Here is a 15,998-nt window from a genome sequence, read left to right as displayed (position 1 = left end):
GTACTGCAATATACCACTAATAAAGTCTGAGTCCGAGCCTACTAAAGCTGGAGTATAAGATGACAGTAACCTGATGCCCCACTGCTGTAGTCATGAAACCCTATAAGATCTGATTAATATATCTCTCTGTTGTAGTCCTCTTAGTGTATTTCAGTACTGTAGTGCCCTATTGTTGTAGTCCTGCTACAGTTTTAAATTGTGTGGATGAAATGTCTGATTTCTGTAGTTTTGACAGTGTAGAATTTCATTGGTGTAATGTCCCACACATGCAGATCTTTTCTAGTGTATCTCAGTACTGAAATATCCAATAGCTATAATTCAGACAGTGTGAACTACTAGTCCCACTCGTATTTTCATGATAAAACATAAGATGTCAAAAGTATGATGGTTGTTTTATAACAAAAAAATACATGTTACTTCCAGAGAGCAGATACAGGGATGGGCATGGTCAGCATACTCTTTAAGATGACCTTACTTGGGAAATATAAACACTCAAATCTGTTTTACACATAAAGCTATCATGCAAAGGCATGTAATTTTTATGATAATATTTTGTTTGTTATAATTTCTGAAATTGGAACAAAACTATGATGTCATGGAAATTGTAATGAATTATGCTAGGCCTGTCACTGGAGTACTTAATATTCAGTGAATAATAATATGTACTTGGAATGATGAATCTTGTCACATCAAAGCACATCACGGTTAGTTTGTTTTGAAATGCAGCCATTCAGGCAATGAGTTAATCCAGTTTTAATGACGTTGCTTGAGGGAGAAATGGCTTCATTACTTGAGGATAATTTTCCAGATTTCTTCAAATTGCACATAGGATCATTAACGTTCTCCAGAACAGGTGGGGAGAGGGTAGGAAAGGGGTGATGGGAGTAAGAAAGGGAAGAAAATAGGAGTAAGGATGAAAGAGAAGAGGTTTGCAGAAGGAAAGTGAGGGAGGGGGAGGAGGGGCCATGAAGGAAGGAGAGGAAGGTGAGGAACAGTAGAGGAAGAAGGAGACAAGTTGAATGAACAGTGAGGGAAGGAAAGGAGGGATGGTGAGGGCAGGGGGAGGGGTGATGAGGGAAGGGGAGGAGGGACAGTGAGGGCAGGGGGAGGGGTGATGAGGGAAGGGGGAGGGACAGTGAGGGAAGGGGGAGGGACAGTGAGGGAAGGGGATGGTGAGGGAAGGGGAGGGACAGTGAAGGAAGGGAGAGGGACAGTGAAGGAAGGGGAGGAGGGGCGATGAGGGAAGGGGAGGGACAGTGAGGGAAGGGGATGGTGAGGGAAGGGGAGGGACAGTGAAGGAAGGGAGAGGGACAGTGAAGGAAGGGGAGGAGGGGCGATGAGGGAAGGGGAGGGACAGTGAGGGAAGGGGACGGTGAGGGAAGGGGACGGTGAGGGAAGGGGACGGTGAGGGAAGGGGAGGGACAGTGAAGGAAGGGGAGGACGAATGGGAGGGAAGGTGGAAGTTCAAAGGGTGAAGGGGAGTTAGGTCAGAGGGAATGGAAGAGAGGCAGTGAGGGAGGAGATGCTGAATAATAATGGAGGAGAGGGAGTGAGGCAATGGGAGGAGGGGGCAGTGAACAATGAGGAGGACAGTTGGACAGGAATGGTGAGGAGGGATAATAGGTAAGGGGAGGTGCAGTGAAGAAAGGAGGGGAGGGTCAGTGAGGGGGCAAAGGGAGAAGTGAAGAAAGGATAATGAGGGAGGGGAGGGTCAATAAGGGAAAAGAGGCATGGTAGAATAGAATGAATGGTCGCTGAGTCTAGGGTAGGAGGTGCAGAGTGAGAAGAGGTGGGTCAGTGGGGAAGGATCAAAGAAAAAATGAGAAGTCACAGAGCTATACATCATGGAAACAGGCTGCGCTGACTATTCAGCATTTATCTACATTATTCTGACATTATGGTCATCCCATTTTTTTATTCTCCCTAAATTCCCATCAAATTCCCCCAGATTCTACCACTCACCCCACAGCAAATTACAGAATTTACAGTGGCCAATTAACCTATCAATCTACACATTTTGGGACGTGGAAGGAAACTCACGGACTCAGAGGGAGGACATGTAATCTCCACGCAGACAGCACCGGAGGTCAGGACTGAACCCGGATCCCTGGAACTGCGAGGCAGCAGTTCTACTAGTTACATCACCATGCCCAGGTCTGTGAGGGAAGGAAAAGAGGGGCGATGAGGGGGTGAGGGGTGTCAGTGAGGGAAGGAGAGGTGGGGCACTGAAGAAGGGGTGAGTGAGAGAAGGGGAGGAGAGGGTCATTGAGGGAAGTGGAGGGGGGGCAGTAAGGAGGTCAATGAGGGAAGGGTGGAGGGCTAGGGAGGACAGGGTCTGAGGGGGTGGAGGGACAGTGAGGAGAGGGTCATTGAAGGAAGGGGAGTAGGGCTAGGGAGGACAGGGTCTGAGGGAAGGGTAGGGAGGACAGGGTCTGAGGGAAGGGGTGTAGGGGTAGGGAGGAGAGGGTCAATGGGGGAAGGTGAGTACGGTGAGGGAGGAGGGGGTCATTGAGGGAATGGGAGAAGGGGCAGTAAGGAGGTCAGTGAGGGAAGGGGTGTAGGGGTAGGGAGGAGAGGATCATTGAGGGAAGTGGAGGACGGGCAGTAAGGAGATCAATGAGGGAAGGGTGGAGGGCTAGGGAGGACAGGGTCTGAGGGAAGGGGAGGAGGGGTAGGGAGGACAGGGTCTGAAGGAAGGGGTGTAGGGGTAGGGAGGAGAGGGTCATTGAGGGAATGGGAGGAGGGGCAGTAAGGAGGTCAGCGAGGGAAGGGGTGTAGGGGTAGGGAGGAGACGGTCATTGAGGGGAGTAGGGGTAGGGAAGAGAGGGTCATTGAGGGAAGGGGTGGAGGGGCAGTGAGGAGGGGGTCATTGAGGGAAGGGGCATGGGGTAGGGAGGAGAGGGTCAATGGGGGAAGATGAGTACGGCGAGGGAGGAGAGGGTCGTTGAGGGAATGGGAGGAGGGGCAGTAAGGAGGTCAGTGAGGGAAGGGGAGTAGGGGTAGGGAAGAGAGGGTCATTGAGGGAAGGGGAGGAGGGGCAGTGAGGAGAAGGTCAGTGGGCAGAGGGAGGAGGGTCAACTGGGAAAGTGGGAGAGGGGGACAGAGGATTGGTGAGGGTAGGGGAGGAAGGGACAGTGAGAGGTGGAATGTGGCAAGGTTAGAACCAATGATGGAAGGGAGAGGGGAGCTCAGTGAGGGTGCAGAGGATTGATGAGGACGGGCAATGATGGAAGACCGCGGGTATGTGGAGGGTCGGGAAAGGCCGTCAGCTGTACCGATATGTGTGTGAGACTGTACCTTGCGGTAGACGTATACCTGTAGGCGTTGCTGTGCATCCATTTCCCGTGCCCGGTGTGAGTTATCTCGGGGTATTTCCGCATGGATAGATGTCACTTCTGGAACATACCGGCTCCCTGGAGCTCCAGAGCTGCTGGTATCGCTGTCCATGACGCGGAGGATGCGGAAACAAGTAAGACTACCCCAGCAAGCTGGCAGTAGCCTGCGGGGGAGCGGGGACCTGGCCTCGGAGCTGCCGTGAGGAACATGTCAGCCTCGGCCGTCTTCGTGCTGGATCTGAAGGGGAAGGTAAGGCCCCGGGACGTGCTCTCGCTGCTGCTTTGTCAACTGGGCGGCGAGGAGAGGTTGGGAGGAGCAGGTCCTGCACCTGGGAGCGCAGGTGAGCCCCGGCGTCAGTTTCTCCCGAGTTTTGCCAATTTCTGCTGCAAGAGGAATTAAGTTTGCAGCAACGGTTTCAACTGATCGGCAAGTCCTTATCTGGGTCATCCTGAAGGAGTCTCGGGGATCCACAGAGGGCGTTCTTTTCGCCGGAAAATGTAGCAAAAGTTATGGCTGTAATTCAGACCAAGGCTAATAGAGATTAGTTCTCATCATGGCTGTTTCTCAGCGCCTAGTTTGTCTTTACAACTCCTCCCCCAGCCACTCGGCGATGTCCGGCTAACCGATTAGTTTCTAGGGGTTCGCTGATGCTCAGTGAACGCACAGTAATAATCATAAAAAAAACATGAATTTCAAACTCGCAAACTACAGCTTTTGGGATTGCTGGTCGCAATGTTAAATTTAAGCGGGTTTCTTGCCCTGAGATTAGTGCCGGCGATTATTAAACACTCTGCAGATTGTTATCATGTAATCCAACTCCAGGTAAAACCTGTCTACGTTTCCCGAACCCCGAACCATCTGCGCCGCTGTGCATGCAGAGTTGGGGGAGATGGGAAAGGGAGACGACTCGTACTAGAAAGGGGGGGGGGGGGGTCGTTTCCATCCAGGACATACTCTTTTGTGCGTTTTACCTTTTTGCAAATTCCTCCCCGCATTAGCCTGCCAAAGGGCAGACTGCTGAGACCCGAAACAGGAGTGTCCCTTGGACCAAGAGTCCCAACTGTGTCAAGATCCCAGTGGAGGTAATGAGGAGGAGGCTGGAAAGGGTTTTCGACTGGTTATGAAAATTAAGGGTGCAGGACAGATAGGAGCAGCTTGAGGCCATTCAACCCCTCTGTCCAGTTCAAAAGAACATAGGACCACTCGGCCCCTCAAGCCTGCCCCAACATTCAACGTGATCATGGCTGATCTGCCCCTGGCCTCATCTCCTCCTCTGTGCCAGTTCCCCATATCTCTCAATTCCTTGATCTTTCAAAAACGTATCTACTTCCTCTTTAAGTACCCTCAATGATCAAACCACCACAACCCTCTGGGGCAGAGGATTCCAGAGATTCGCCACCCTGCATCCTAATCTTGTAACTATCTCCCCTTGTTTAAGATCCTTCCACTTGTAGAAACATCTCGACATATATTCTGTCATGCTCCCCAAGGACCCTACATGTTTGAGGAAGATCACTCCTCATTCTTCACAAAGAACACAGAACATTATGTTATTCAATTCCATCATCCCAAAAATCTTGACCAAATAAACCATATCATTCTTGGTTTTGAAGTGTTCATTTGACTACCATCAACAAAAGTTTTCACGGGGGAGAGAGTTCCAAATTTCTACTATTCTCTTGTGAAGAAGTGGTGTGCAAGATCAATTATTGATGTCCAGCTTGATTCTCATCCCATTTGTTACACTCTCCCTTGGCAGGGGAAATAGTTTCTGTCTATCTGCCCAATCAGTTCGTATAATCAGCCTAAACAACTCAGTTAGATGACCTCTTGTCTCCTCAGAGTTTGACTCTTTTAACCCTGGTATCATTCTGATGGATCATACTTCAATCCTGAACCAATACGTTCTTCCTGAGGTGGAGTGCCCAGCTCTGAATGTAGTGCTCGAAATAGGGCCCGACCAGAGCTTCATACGATGGTAACATAACTTCCACCTCTCTCTGTTGCAACCCCCTTGAGGTAAAGACTTCCATCAGCCTTTAAAACTTCTTTTATTCCTGCCAGCATGTCTTAAGTAAAAGTTATATCTCTGTTATATATATATCTCTGTTATATATATATCTCTGTTATATATCTCTGATCATCCACAGCTGTGTCTTTTATCTTGACTTCTATCTTTTAGCTTAGTTTCCCCATCTGCCATCACCAGCTCATGCTTTCTATCTTTATAGTTTCCTTAGTTTACATTTGAGACTCTGGTTTCAGGTTGAACTAAGTCACTTTTAATCTTTATATAAAATTCCATCATGTTGTGCTCACTCTTCCCTGAAGGACCTTAATCACCAGATTATTAATTAATGATTTTTCATTGCACAATACTAGTTGTAAAAATGCCTGTTCCCTTGATGGTTCCTCAAAATACCATTCTCAAAAACCATCTCTTATACACTCCGCGGATTCATCCTCCACAATATTACTGCTTATTTTGTCTCTGTGTATTATCCTTGTTATGTGTGCCTCCTATTTCCTGACTTATACCTACTACAATATGGATCCTGTAGGTAATGCCCATCAATGTCTTCTTCCTCTTACTGTTCCTTAGCACCATCCAAACTGTTGTAATATGTGATTTTTTTGAGCTAAGATTTTTTCTCTTTACTGCCTTTATCCTATGTTATTTTATCAGGGCTGACACTTTCTTTTCTATCTTTCCTATTACTTCTAAAAGTTATGTATTCTGGAATATTTAATTCTGAACCTTGGCCACTTTGCCTCTGTAATGGCAATTGGACTTGCACACTATTATTTCTTTTTATTTATGGGCTATTTATTAATCTCTTTACAGAATCTGCATGTACTCAGTTAAGATGGCTTCAGCTTTATCTTTGTACCACTTCCCCTTTGACTCTAAATGGAGGTATACTCATATGTTTCTGTGCTCTGTTCCTGCCTGTTATCATTACTTGTGTTGCCAGCCTGCACTATTCCCTTGCCCTTTCTCTTCCAAATTTACCCTCTCCAGAACCTTCCTCTCTGCCACCCCACCACCCACAATATTTATTTAAAACATCATCTGGAGCCTTACATATTCAATTTTTGTGGACAATAGTTCCAGCACAACAAGATGACCCAAAGGAACAGCTTCCTTTTTTTCCCAGTACAGATGCCAGTGAACCACAAATTGAATCCTATTTCTCCTACACCTGTCTTTGAGTCGGACATCAAACATTCTGTTCTTATTGGCCTTATGCCAGTTTACATGTAGTTTGGGTCCTAATCCAAGGATTATTAGATTTGTGTTCTTTCTTGTTAATTTGGACCCTAGAGTCGGTAGATCCTTCTTCTTTGTCCCATCCATGCTGTTGATTGCTATGTTGACCACAATAACTGAATCTTTCATGTCCAGTTATTGGGAGGTTGGACAGGCTAGGACTTTATTCCTTAGAGCACTGGAGACTGAGAGGTGATCTTATAGAGGTGTATAAAATCATGAGGGGCATAGATAGGCTGAATGCACTCAGCCTTTTTCCCAGAGTTGGTGTATCAAGAACTATAGGGCATAGGTTTCAGGTGAGAGGCGAAAGATTTCAGTGGAACATGAGGGGCACAACTTTTTTACACAAAGGGTGGTATCCATGTGGAATCAGCTGCCAGAGGAAGTGGTTGAGGCAGGTATAATAGCAACTTTTAAAAGACAGTTGGACAGGTACATGGATTGGAAAGGTTTAGAAGGTTACAGGCCAAACATTGGCAAGTGGGAGCATGGACCGGTTGGGCCGAAGGGCCTGTTTCCGTGCTGTATATCTATGACACTCCAAGTTCCCCTCTGGTTCTGAGGAGATGTCCTTAATCCAGGCACTTGGCAGAAGACAGCCTCTGGGACTTAAATCCTTGCTCAGGCCAACATCCCCACTACCGCGGCACTCAGTCAGTTCCTAAGTACCCAGGCATATTATCTGCGTACCTGGCATTTATAACAAGTATTCTAATCCAAGCTCTGTCGCAGCAGGTGATTTCCAGGAGCACAGATAAAACACTTCAAGGAGTCTTTGACTCCTTGAACAAAAGTAATATCCCTACTGACTCATGAGAATTACTGGGCCATGACCATACAAAATAGAGAAGGAGCATCTAGGAAGACACTGAGCACCTTAAGTCTCTGTGATGGGACCACGTGGAGGCCTGTGCAAAAAGTGTAGGAATGCATAACCTACCTACCTTGTTAACCACCAACTGCCCCACCTGTGACTGGATCTGTTGATCCCACATAGAACTTTTCAGCCATATCAGTATCAACAGAACAGAAGTCATACTTGACTGCAAGGGACTACTTACGAAGAAGAGGGAGAACTGTCAAAGGTGCTGCCTTTCAAGTAGGATGTTAAACCAAGGGCCCGTTTGACTTATTACATGGATGTAATATATGTATGGCACTGGTCATTGAAGAGCATTGACGTTTATTTCACTGTGCTTTTCCAAACTTCAATAAAAGTACAGATCATCTAGTCATTGTTGCTTTGCTGCTTGTCTGAATGTACTATGCATAAATTGACTGCTGTGTGATCTAAAAGTACTTCTTTGGTTGTACAGCACCTTGGTGCAAACTGAAATCAAGAGATGTGCTACACCAGTTCAGGCTACTTATTAAACACTTTCCATCTAAAGGCAGACTGGGAGATGAGATAGAGGCCATTGTTGTGAAGAAAGCATTGTATAGGGTGGATGTGAAGAAGTTACTTCCAGTGATGGGTGAGGGAAATATAAGTAGTCACGCAGATATTGCATGTGGAGTGCAGATTGAATGAACTTAAGCAGGTTTTCTCACAGACAGGTGAGGTTATGGAATTCACTGTCACATTGTGGAGTGCCAGCCATGTATATATCATTAACACATTTGCACGAGTCTTTATATACATGTGAGAGTGAGACGAGTAGAGGCTCAGGGAGCATTTCATTTACAGGATGTAGGGGATATAGGTGAAGATGGAAAGACCAACATTTAATGCCCATTCCTAATTGCCCTTGAGAAGGTGGTGATGAACCACCTTCCTGAACTCCTACAGTTCTTGTGGTGAAGGAACAATTATAATGAAGCATACCCTCTTTTGATGGAGGGAAGGTCATTGTTGTAGCTGAAGGTTAGATCTAGGACAATGCCCTGACGAATCCCTGCAGAGGTTTCACTTATAAACACTAATGGGTCTATTGGGTTGAATGGACAGTTTCTTCGCTATAAAACTCCATAAAAAGTCAATTTGTGAACAAATTTCTATCTCTGGTAAATAAAAATAGGAGCCCCCCACCAACTGATAAGGCTTAGCATTGTTTAGATTTTTAAAATGCTCAAAAGCACAGTATTAAAAACGTTAAGCCTATTAATATGATATTTACAGCTGAAAGCAATGAAAATGCTAAAAGCACGAAATCCAAGCTGGAGCGAATTTCTGATAGTGTTTTGATCCCATGTTTTTCAGATTGAGGTCCCTTGACACTAACCTTTGTTGTTCGGAGATTTTATTTTATTTCTTGATGCATACAGATACCACAGGGGAATACAAATAAGAACAAATAGCGACCCAACTTGACTGTGTGACATTATTAGTGTGTCTGAGTCAGAGGACCGTGGGTTCTAAGACTTTCTCCAGAATCTGGGTGTGTAATACAGGCTGAGACTTCCATCCTATTGTGGGCAGTGTTGCTTTGTCAAAGGTGTTAGCTTACGGGTGATATGTTGAACTCTCATATGAATATAAGTCACCCTAAGCTGTTGCTTGAAGAAGAGCAGGGGAGTTCTCCTGATATTCTTCCATCAGTGGCACCATAGCAGAATTCCTGATTACTCATCTCATTGCTAGGTGCCATTTGGTTGAACGCAGACTGGATCTCTTGGCTGCACAGCCGCAATTATAACTTAGAGTTAATTCTTGGACACACCCTTAGGCTGAGGCATAAATGCAAGCTCTTGTTTTCTTTGGAAGGCGAAGGCTCTGGCTGACTAATCTTTTTTTTGGATGTGTACTCTGTAATAAGCCTTTCAGACTGTGTTCCTCATATTAAGCTGCAGAATGAGAATAGAATGATATTTGCAGCAAATTTAGATCATAAGGAGCTGGCTAAGGCTCATATATGGAAATTTCCATATATTTTGCCTTTTACATCGCAAACAAGCCCCAAGGCAATGCACATGAATATTATCAAACAAAATAAAAAATAGTAAGTAGTTTTTTAGTAATGTCAGGTCAGAGGGAAACATGAGTGGAGTGTCTCATGAGTCAACACTCAGAAGTGTATTGTCTTTTGCATGCACTAATGACCTGGAAGTTAGAAATTCATCATTCACAGATTATATCACATTGAAGGGAGTTGGGGACAAAATAGAGGAAACAGCTTTGGATCCATAAAATGAGTTACAGAAAATAGTAAAAGGGCTGAACAATGACAGATGAAATTGTAACACTGATGCTAAATACTAAGATAGAATACACAGTTGCTGGGAATCTGAAATAAAAACAAAAAATGCTTGAAGTACATTGAAGGTTATTTGATGAAAGGCTGTTGACCCAAAATGCAAACCTACTTCTCTCTTTACAGATGTTGTCTGATCTGCTGAGGGTTTCCAGCATTGTCTGATTTTATTATCAATATATATGTGTTAGAGTTTACATATTTGGAAAATATTGGATGTTGTGATCTGTGAATGTAATATAATGGTGAGGCTGCAAATGATAGGAGGATGTTTCAAATAAGATCTACAAGAACCACCAGAAGAGTTTATTAAAAAAAAGTGATATGGATACTATGTTGGAGAATTTGAGGTGTGATTACAGAGAATTGCAATGGCCTGAACTTTATTGGGAAATAATGGTAAGTATTGGGATTCTTGGGTAAGCATAAATGTCCCAATCGTACTCACCAAACTCCGCAGACCATATGGTTAAACCTGACACAGGACTATTGATTTCACTGGGGATTGTGGGGTCATTGTAATGAAAGATTAGAAGATGTGCTTTTAAAAAATTATTTGAGGTTTTACACTCTTTATTGTAGTTTTTCACTTTTTAAAAATTCTCCAACTTTTACTACTTGGAGCAGGCATCATGAAGACAATGAGAAAAATCTCGAGCCTCTTAAAAGCTTTGTAGAGAGCACAGAAATGGAAATAGGCTATGCTTTCTATTTATTAATGCTTGAGCAAAAATGGGCTGAATGGTCTTTGTAGTTGATAATAAACATGATCTGTGTAAAAGTATGAACTGTGGCCTCTCTCTATATTTTCAATATTTCTCTCATTTAAAATGGATGAATTAGGAATCAGATATTACAATTTCATCAAAATTTGCTCCCTCTAGTGCTTGGGGTTGAAATTCTGCTTGAGTTATCCCAGACATCAGCTGGAGTTATGGCAGAAGGGTGTTGGGACAACACCCCAAACCATGCTGGAACTTCAGCTTCACCTTTCCACTGTAACTCCAGTTGCTCAGAATGTACATCACCACAGACATAAGCAACAAGCAGAGTTGGCCAATCAGCCCCTCAAGCATGTTCTACCTTTCAATTAGATCAATTAGATCTTGGCCTCAAAACTATTCTCTTTTTATATCTCTTGAGCCCCTTGTAGTTTAAATGTCTGTCAGTCTCTGCCTCAAATACAGGCCACCCCCATGTTACGGCTGTTTGGATTACAGAAATTCGCCCTTACAGAATTCACAAATCACTACTCAAAAATTTGAGATACAGAATAAAACTTGCTCTCACTGAATTTGTGTGAAAAGGAAGTAGATAAATCAAAACAAAATTTATTATTTTCCAACCTGTGTTTCTTGACACATGCGCAGATGATGTGGCTTCTCGCCGTGGAAAATTGTGATATGGACAGTTTTCTAGGAACGCAACACCTCCCCGTAACGCAGGGGTCGCTTGTATATTCAATGACTCCACTTCCGCAGGTCTCTAGGAGGAGAGAAATCTAAAGATTCCTGATTCTGTAGGGGTAAAAGCCATGGATGACAAGTTCGGTGAACCCCGGATGTTGAAGGTTATTGAGAATTGGGTAAAGAGAAAGGAAACATATGGTGGGTATAAGGAACCAAAGGTCAGCAAAGCCCATTAGGAGTACAAAAAGTGTAAGGAGGTGCTTAAAAAGGAAATTAGGAAGGCAAAAAGGAAATGAAATATCACTGGCAGATAGGATTAATGTTATTCTGAAGTATTCTATAAGTATATTCAGGGGAAAAGAATAACCAGGAAAAGAGTAGGGCCCATTAGGGACAACAGGAGCAAGCTATGTATGGAGCCAGAAGATAACAGGAGTGGTCCAAATGAATACTTTCCGTTGGTATTCACTAAGGAAATAGACTTTGTAGTTGGGGAATTTATTGAATGGGAAGGTGAAAGTTTAGTGCATATCTCAATAAATAAAAAGGAAGTACTTGATGCCTTAGTAGTCCTAAAGGTGGATAAATTCCCAGGGCCAGATGGGATCTATCCCAGTCTGCTGTGGGAGGCAAGGAGATACGATATGGCCAAATCGTATTGCTGGGGCTTTAACTGAGATTTTTAAATTCTTGATGACCACAAGTGAGGATTCTGTTGACTGGAGGAGAGCAAATGTCTCCCTTTTCAAGAAGGAAAGCAGGGAAAAGTCTGGTAATTATAGACTTGTGAGCCTAACATCAGTAGTAGGGAAGTTATTGGAGAAAATGCTGAGAAATAGCCTTAATACTTAGAATGATCTGTCTAATCAGAGACAGCCAGCATGACTTTGTTAGGGGCAGATCCTGTCTGATCAATCTGACCAAATTTTTTGAAGAATTGATCATTATGTGTATTGATGAGGGCAGAGCAGGAGATGTGGTTAACATGGACTTCAGTAAGGCCTTTGACAGGGTCCCACATGGGAGACTGGTTCAAAACGTTGGGGCCCATGGGATCCAGAGCAATTTGGCAAACTGGATCCAAAATTAGCTTGGCAATAGGAGACAGAGGGTAATAGTAGAGGGTTGTTTTAGTGATTGGATAACTGTTACTAGTGCTGTTCCTTAGGTATTGGTGCCAGGACCTTTGCTGTTTTGTAATATACAAGACTGATTTGGATGTATGTAGGAGGCATGATCAGTAAACTTACAGATAACATGAAGATTGGTGGAGTCATGGATTGTGTGGAGGGTAGTCTTAGGCTACAGAGTGATATTGATGTGTTTGGAAATGGGCTGATAAATGGCAGATGGACTTCAATTCAGATAAATGTGAGATGATGCATTTTGGAAGTATCAACGGGGCTAGGACATATGCCATGAATGGTAGGGTCTAAGGGAGCATTGATGAACAGAGGGGCCTTGGAGTACAAGTCCAGAGATCCATGCAGGTGGTAGTGCAAGTAGATAACATGGTTAGGAAGGCATATTGGATACTGGCCTTCACTAGTTGAGGTACTAAATACCAAAGCATAGAGGTTATGCTCCACCTTTGTAAAACTTTGGATGAGCCTCAACTGGGGTATTGCGTGCAGTTCTAGGCACCACACTTTTGGAAGGATGTGATAGAGCTAGAGAGGATGCAGGTGGAGTGAGAGACTGGAGAACCCAGGTCTGTTCTCCCTAGAGCAGAGGAGGTTAAGAGGGGACATGATTGAGGCATATAAAATTATGAGAGGTATAGATTGAGTAGATTGCAAGAATCTTTTCCTCATATCAGAGGTTGACAAAACAAGAGGATATAAATTTAGGATAAGCAGGAAGAGGTTCAGGGAGGGTCTGAGAGGGACCTTTTTCACCTAGAGAGCGGTGCGTACCTTGAATGCATTGCCCGAGAGAGTGGTTGAAGCAGAGTTGTAGACAGCACTTAAGAAGACTTAGATGAGCACTTGAATTGTATAGAAGGGTATGGGCCAAGTGCTGGGGTTAGATCGGATTAGTGTGGATGGGTGCCCACTGATCGTGGTGGGCCAAATGGCCTATTTCCATGCTGCACATCTCCATGAATCTATTTCTTCATGATTCTGAGAAGTTCATCCTTAACTCTGTCTAAATTGGACAACTGCTTCTTCTGAAACCGGTTCTAGATAACCCCAACTGGGGAAACATCCTCTCTGTATCTATCCAGTCAATCCCTCTCAGAATCTTACACGTTTCAATGTGAACACCTCTTCTAAACTCCAAAGAGTACACGTCCAACCTGCTCAAATTTTCTTCAAACATCCTGAGAATCAATCTCTACACATTCCAGCATCTCAAGATTCAATCTAGTGAACCTCCTCTTCATTGTCTCCCGTGCAAATACAACTTTCTTTAAATATGGAGACCAAAACTGTATGTACAGTACTCTCGGTATGGTCTTACCAGCATCCTGTAAAGTTGCTCTAAAGCTTCCCTAATTTTACACTCAATACCCTTTGCAATAAAGATCAACATTCCATTAGCCTTCTGAATTATTTGATGTACCTCTGTGCTGACATTCTAGATATCACAAATTAGGATCCCCACATCCCCTTGTACTGCAATAATTTGCAGTCTCACTCCATTTAAATAATAATTTTCTCTTTTATTCAAAAGTCAAATGTGCTTAATATACGTTTGTTCCTACAAATGGCAGAAGCAGTTTCCTCTCTCTCTCCATTTTCAATACGTTTCTTTCTTATAAGTCTTATTTGCTTTTGATGCCATTCATTACAATACTGTGGAGGTCATGATTACCTTTATGAGTGACTTTCGTGTACTTTATGGACAAAATCAACTTATGGATGTTTGTAAAAATGGAACCTGTTTATTACCCAGGGACTGCCTATAACCATCTATTATTGTATCACCAGCAAATTTAGCTCATCTTGCTTCCTTATTCAAAACATCAGTGTAAATTATACATAGTTGAGGTCTCAGCAGTAACCTTTGTAGCTGGCACCCCAGTGGTTGCTATTTGTCAATCTCAACGTGACCCACTTATCCTGATAATCTATTTTCTGTCAAGTAGCCAGTTCACCCTCATGTCAATAAAAAAACCACAACCCTGAAGCATTATTTTTGTGGCCCCTTATCAGATGCCTTCTGGAAAGTCAAATATGTGATAGCTACTGGTTCCCCTTTATCCTCTTGCTTCTTAGATCCCCTAGTAAATTTGTTAAACACCATTTCCCTTTCGTAAAATCATGTTCACTCTGATTAATTGTCTTAAGTATTCTAAATACCCTCCTTAATAATGGTTTCTTGTGTTTTCCCAATGACAGACGTTAGGCTAACTACCTGATAGTTTTCTCCCTTTTGTCTCACTCCTTTGTACAATTTTGGTGTTATTTTTGCCATTTTCTGGGACCTCTCCAGAATCCAGGGAATTTTGATGTATTACAACCAATGCATCCACTATCTCTGCAGGTCATCAGGTCCAGGGAACTTGTCCTATTAGCTTGCCTGGTAATTTTCTTCTTGTGATAGAGATTGTTTCAAATTCCTCCCTCCCTACACTCCTTTGATTATCTATTATTTCAGGGATATTTTTATTTCTTCTTCCATGAAGACTGATCCAAAATAATTATTTAGAATCCCTGCCCTTTCTCATTTTCCCATTAGTAATTCTCTAGTCTCATTGCCCAAGGCAGCAACATTTACTTTAGTTACTTCCTTTATTTTTATATACCTGTAGAAGCTCTTACCATGTGTTTTTATATTATTTGCTTGTTTACCCTCATACTTCTCCCTATTTATGATATTTTTATTCATCCTTTGATGGTTTCTAAGAACTTCCACATCCTCTGGCCTATGATTAATTTTCACAGCACTGTGTGCCTTTTCCTTCCTGTTGATACCATCCTTGACTTCCTTAGTTAGCCATAGATGGTGCATCCTTCTCATAGAGCCTTTCTTCCCCACTAGAATACGACAAGAAAGGCACAGTCAACATGAAATTTTGACTGTTTTTAGAGGGGCACTTTAAATGCACACATTATGCACATATACACAAGTGTACACATCTTTATTTTAGGGATGCCCATGTCCCTTCTGCAAACCCCATTCCCCCACATGTGTATATCCCTAAAGGCAAGCTGATTGTTGCAATGGAAGATTTTTTAAAATTGCTTCTCTTACTGACCTGCTCTAAGCTGTGTTCACATCAGTGAATACATTAGCTATCACCTCATCCAAATCAGCAATTAATCTGTTTTGGCCTGTGGATTTGTGCATGATCTGAATAACTATTGAAACTTATTTTGTTCCATGTTAATGGAATGTGACCAATGTTTAGTGCAAATTAGTTGATGACTACTCACAGTCCCTAATGAACATGATGGGACTAATACATACCTGACTTGATTTGACATTACTATTCATCCCCTTTTATGGGGACTAGTTCTCATAACTAATAATTAGGCTGTAGGTGCTTGAGATTGTGAAGCAGCTGCGTAAGATAAGATACAGTATCTTTATTCGGCACATGTACTTTGAAACACCCAGTGCAATGCATCTTTTGCGTCAAGTGTTCTGGGGGCAGCCCGCAAGTGTTGCCACGCTTCCAGTGCCAACATAGCATGCCCACAACTTCCTAACCCGTACGCCTTTGGAATGTGGGAGGAAACCGGAGCACCCGGAGGAAACCCAGGCAGACACAGGGAGAACGTACAAACTCCTTACAGACATTGGCCGGAATTGAACCCGGATCACTGGCGCTGTGATAGG

The 15,998-nt window shown here is 43.4% G+C and overlaps 1 protein-coding gene across 2 annotated transcripts in view; it reads left to right on the top strand.

Annotated features, from left to right (window-relative positions):
• Positions 1 to 3,229: 3,229 nt before the first annotated feature.
• Positions 3,230 to 15,998, top strand: part of LOC127567912 (AP-1 complex subunit mu-1-like) — a 36,397-nt gene continuing 23,628 nt past the window's right edge. The window contains exon 1 of one of the 2 annotated variants that reach the window (XM_052011109.1): positions 3,230 to 3,585. In XM_052011109.1, coding sequence (XP_051867069.1) covers positions 3,544 to 3,585 — 42 coding nt within the window. In that variant the 5' untranslated portion in view covers positions 3,230 to 3,543. Of the gene's footprint in view, positions 3,677 to 15,998 lie in introns of both variants that reach the window. The other variant, XM_052011110.1, reaches the window with a different exon arrangement.

Source organism: Pristis pectinata, chromosome 3 (assembly GCF_009764475.1).
Source record: "Pristis pectinata isolate sPriPec2 chromosome 3, sPriPec2.1.pri, whole genome shotgun sequence".
NCBI lineage: Eukaryota > Metazoa > Chordata > Chondrichthyes > Rhinopristiformes > Pristidae > Pristis > Pristis pectinata.
Note: the sequence above shows the minus strand (reverse complement) of the source record. Positions and strands in the feature narration are given on the sequence as shown.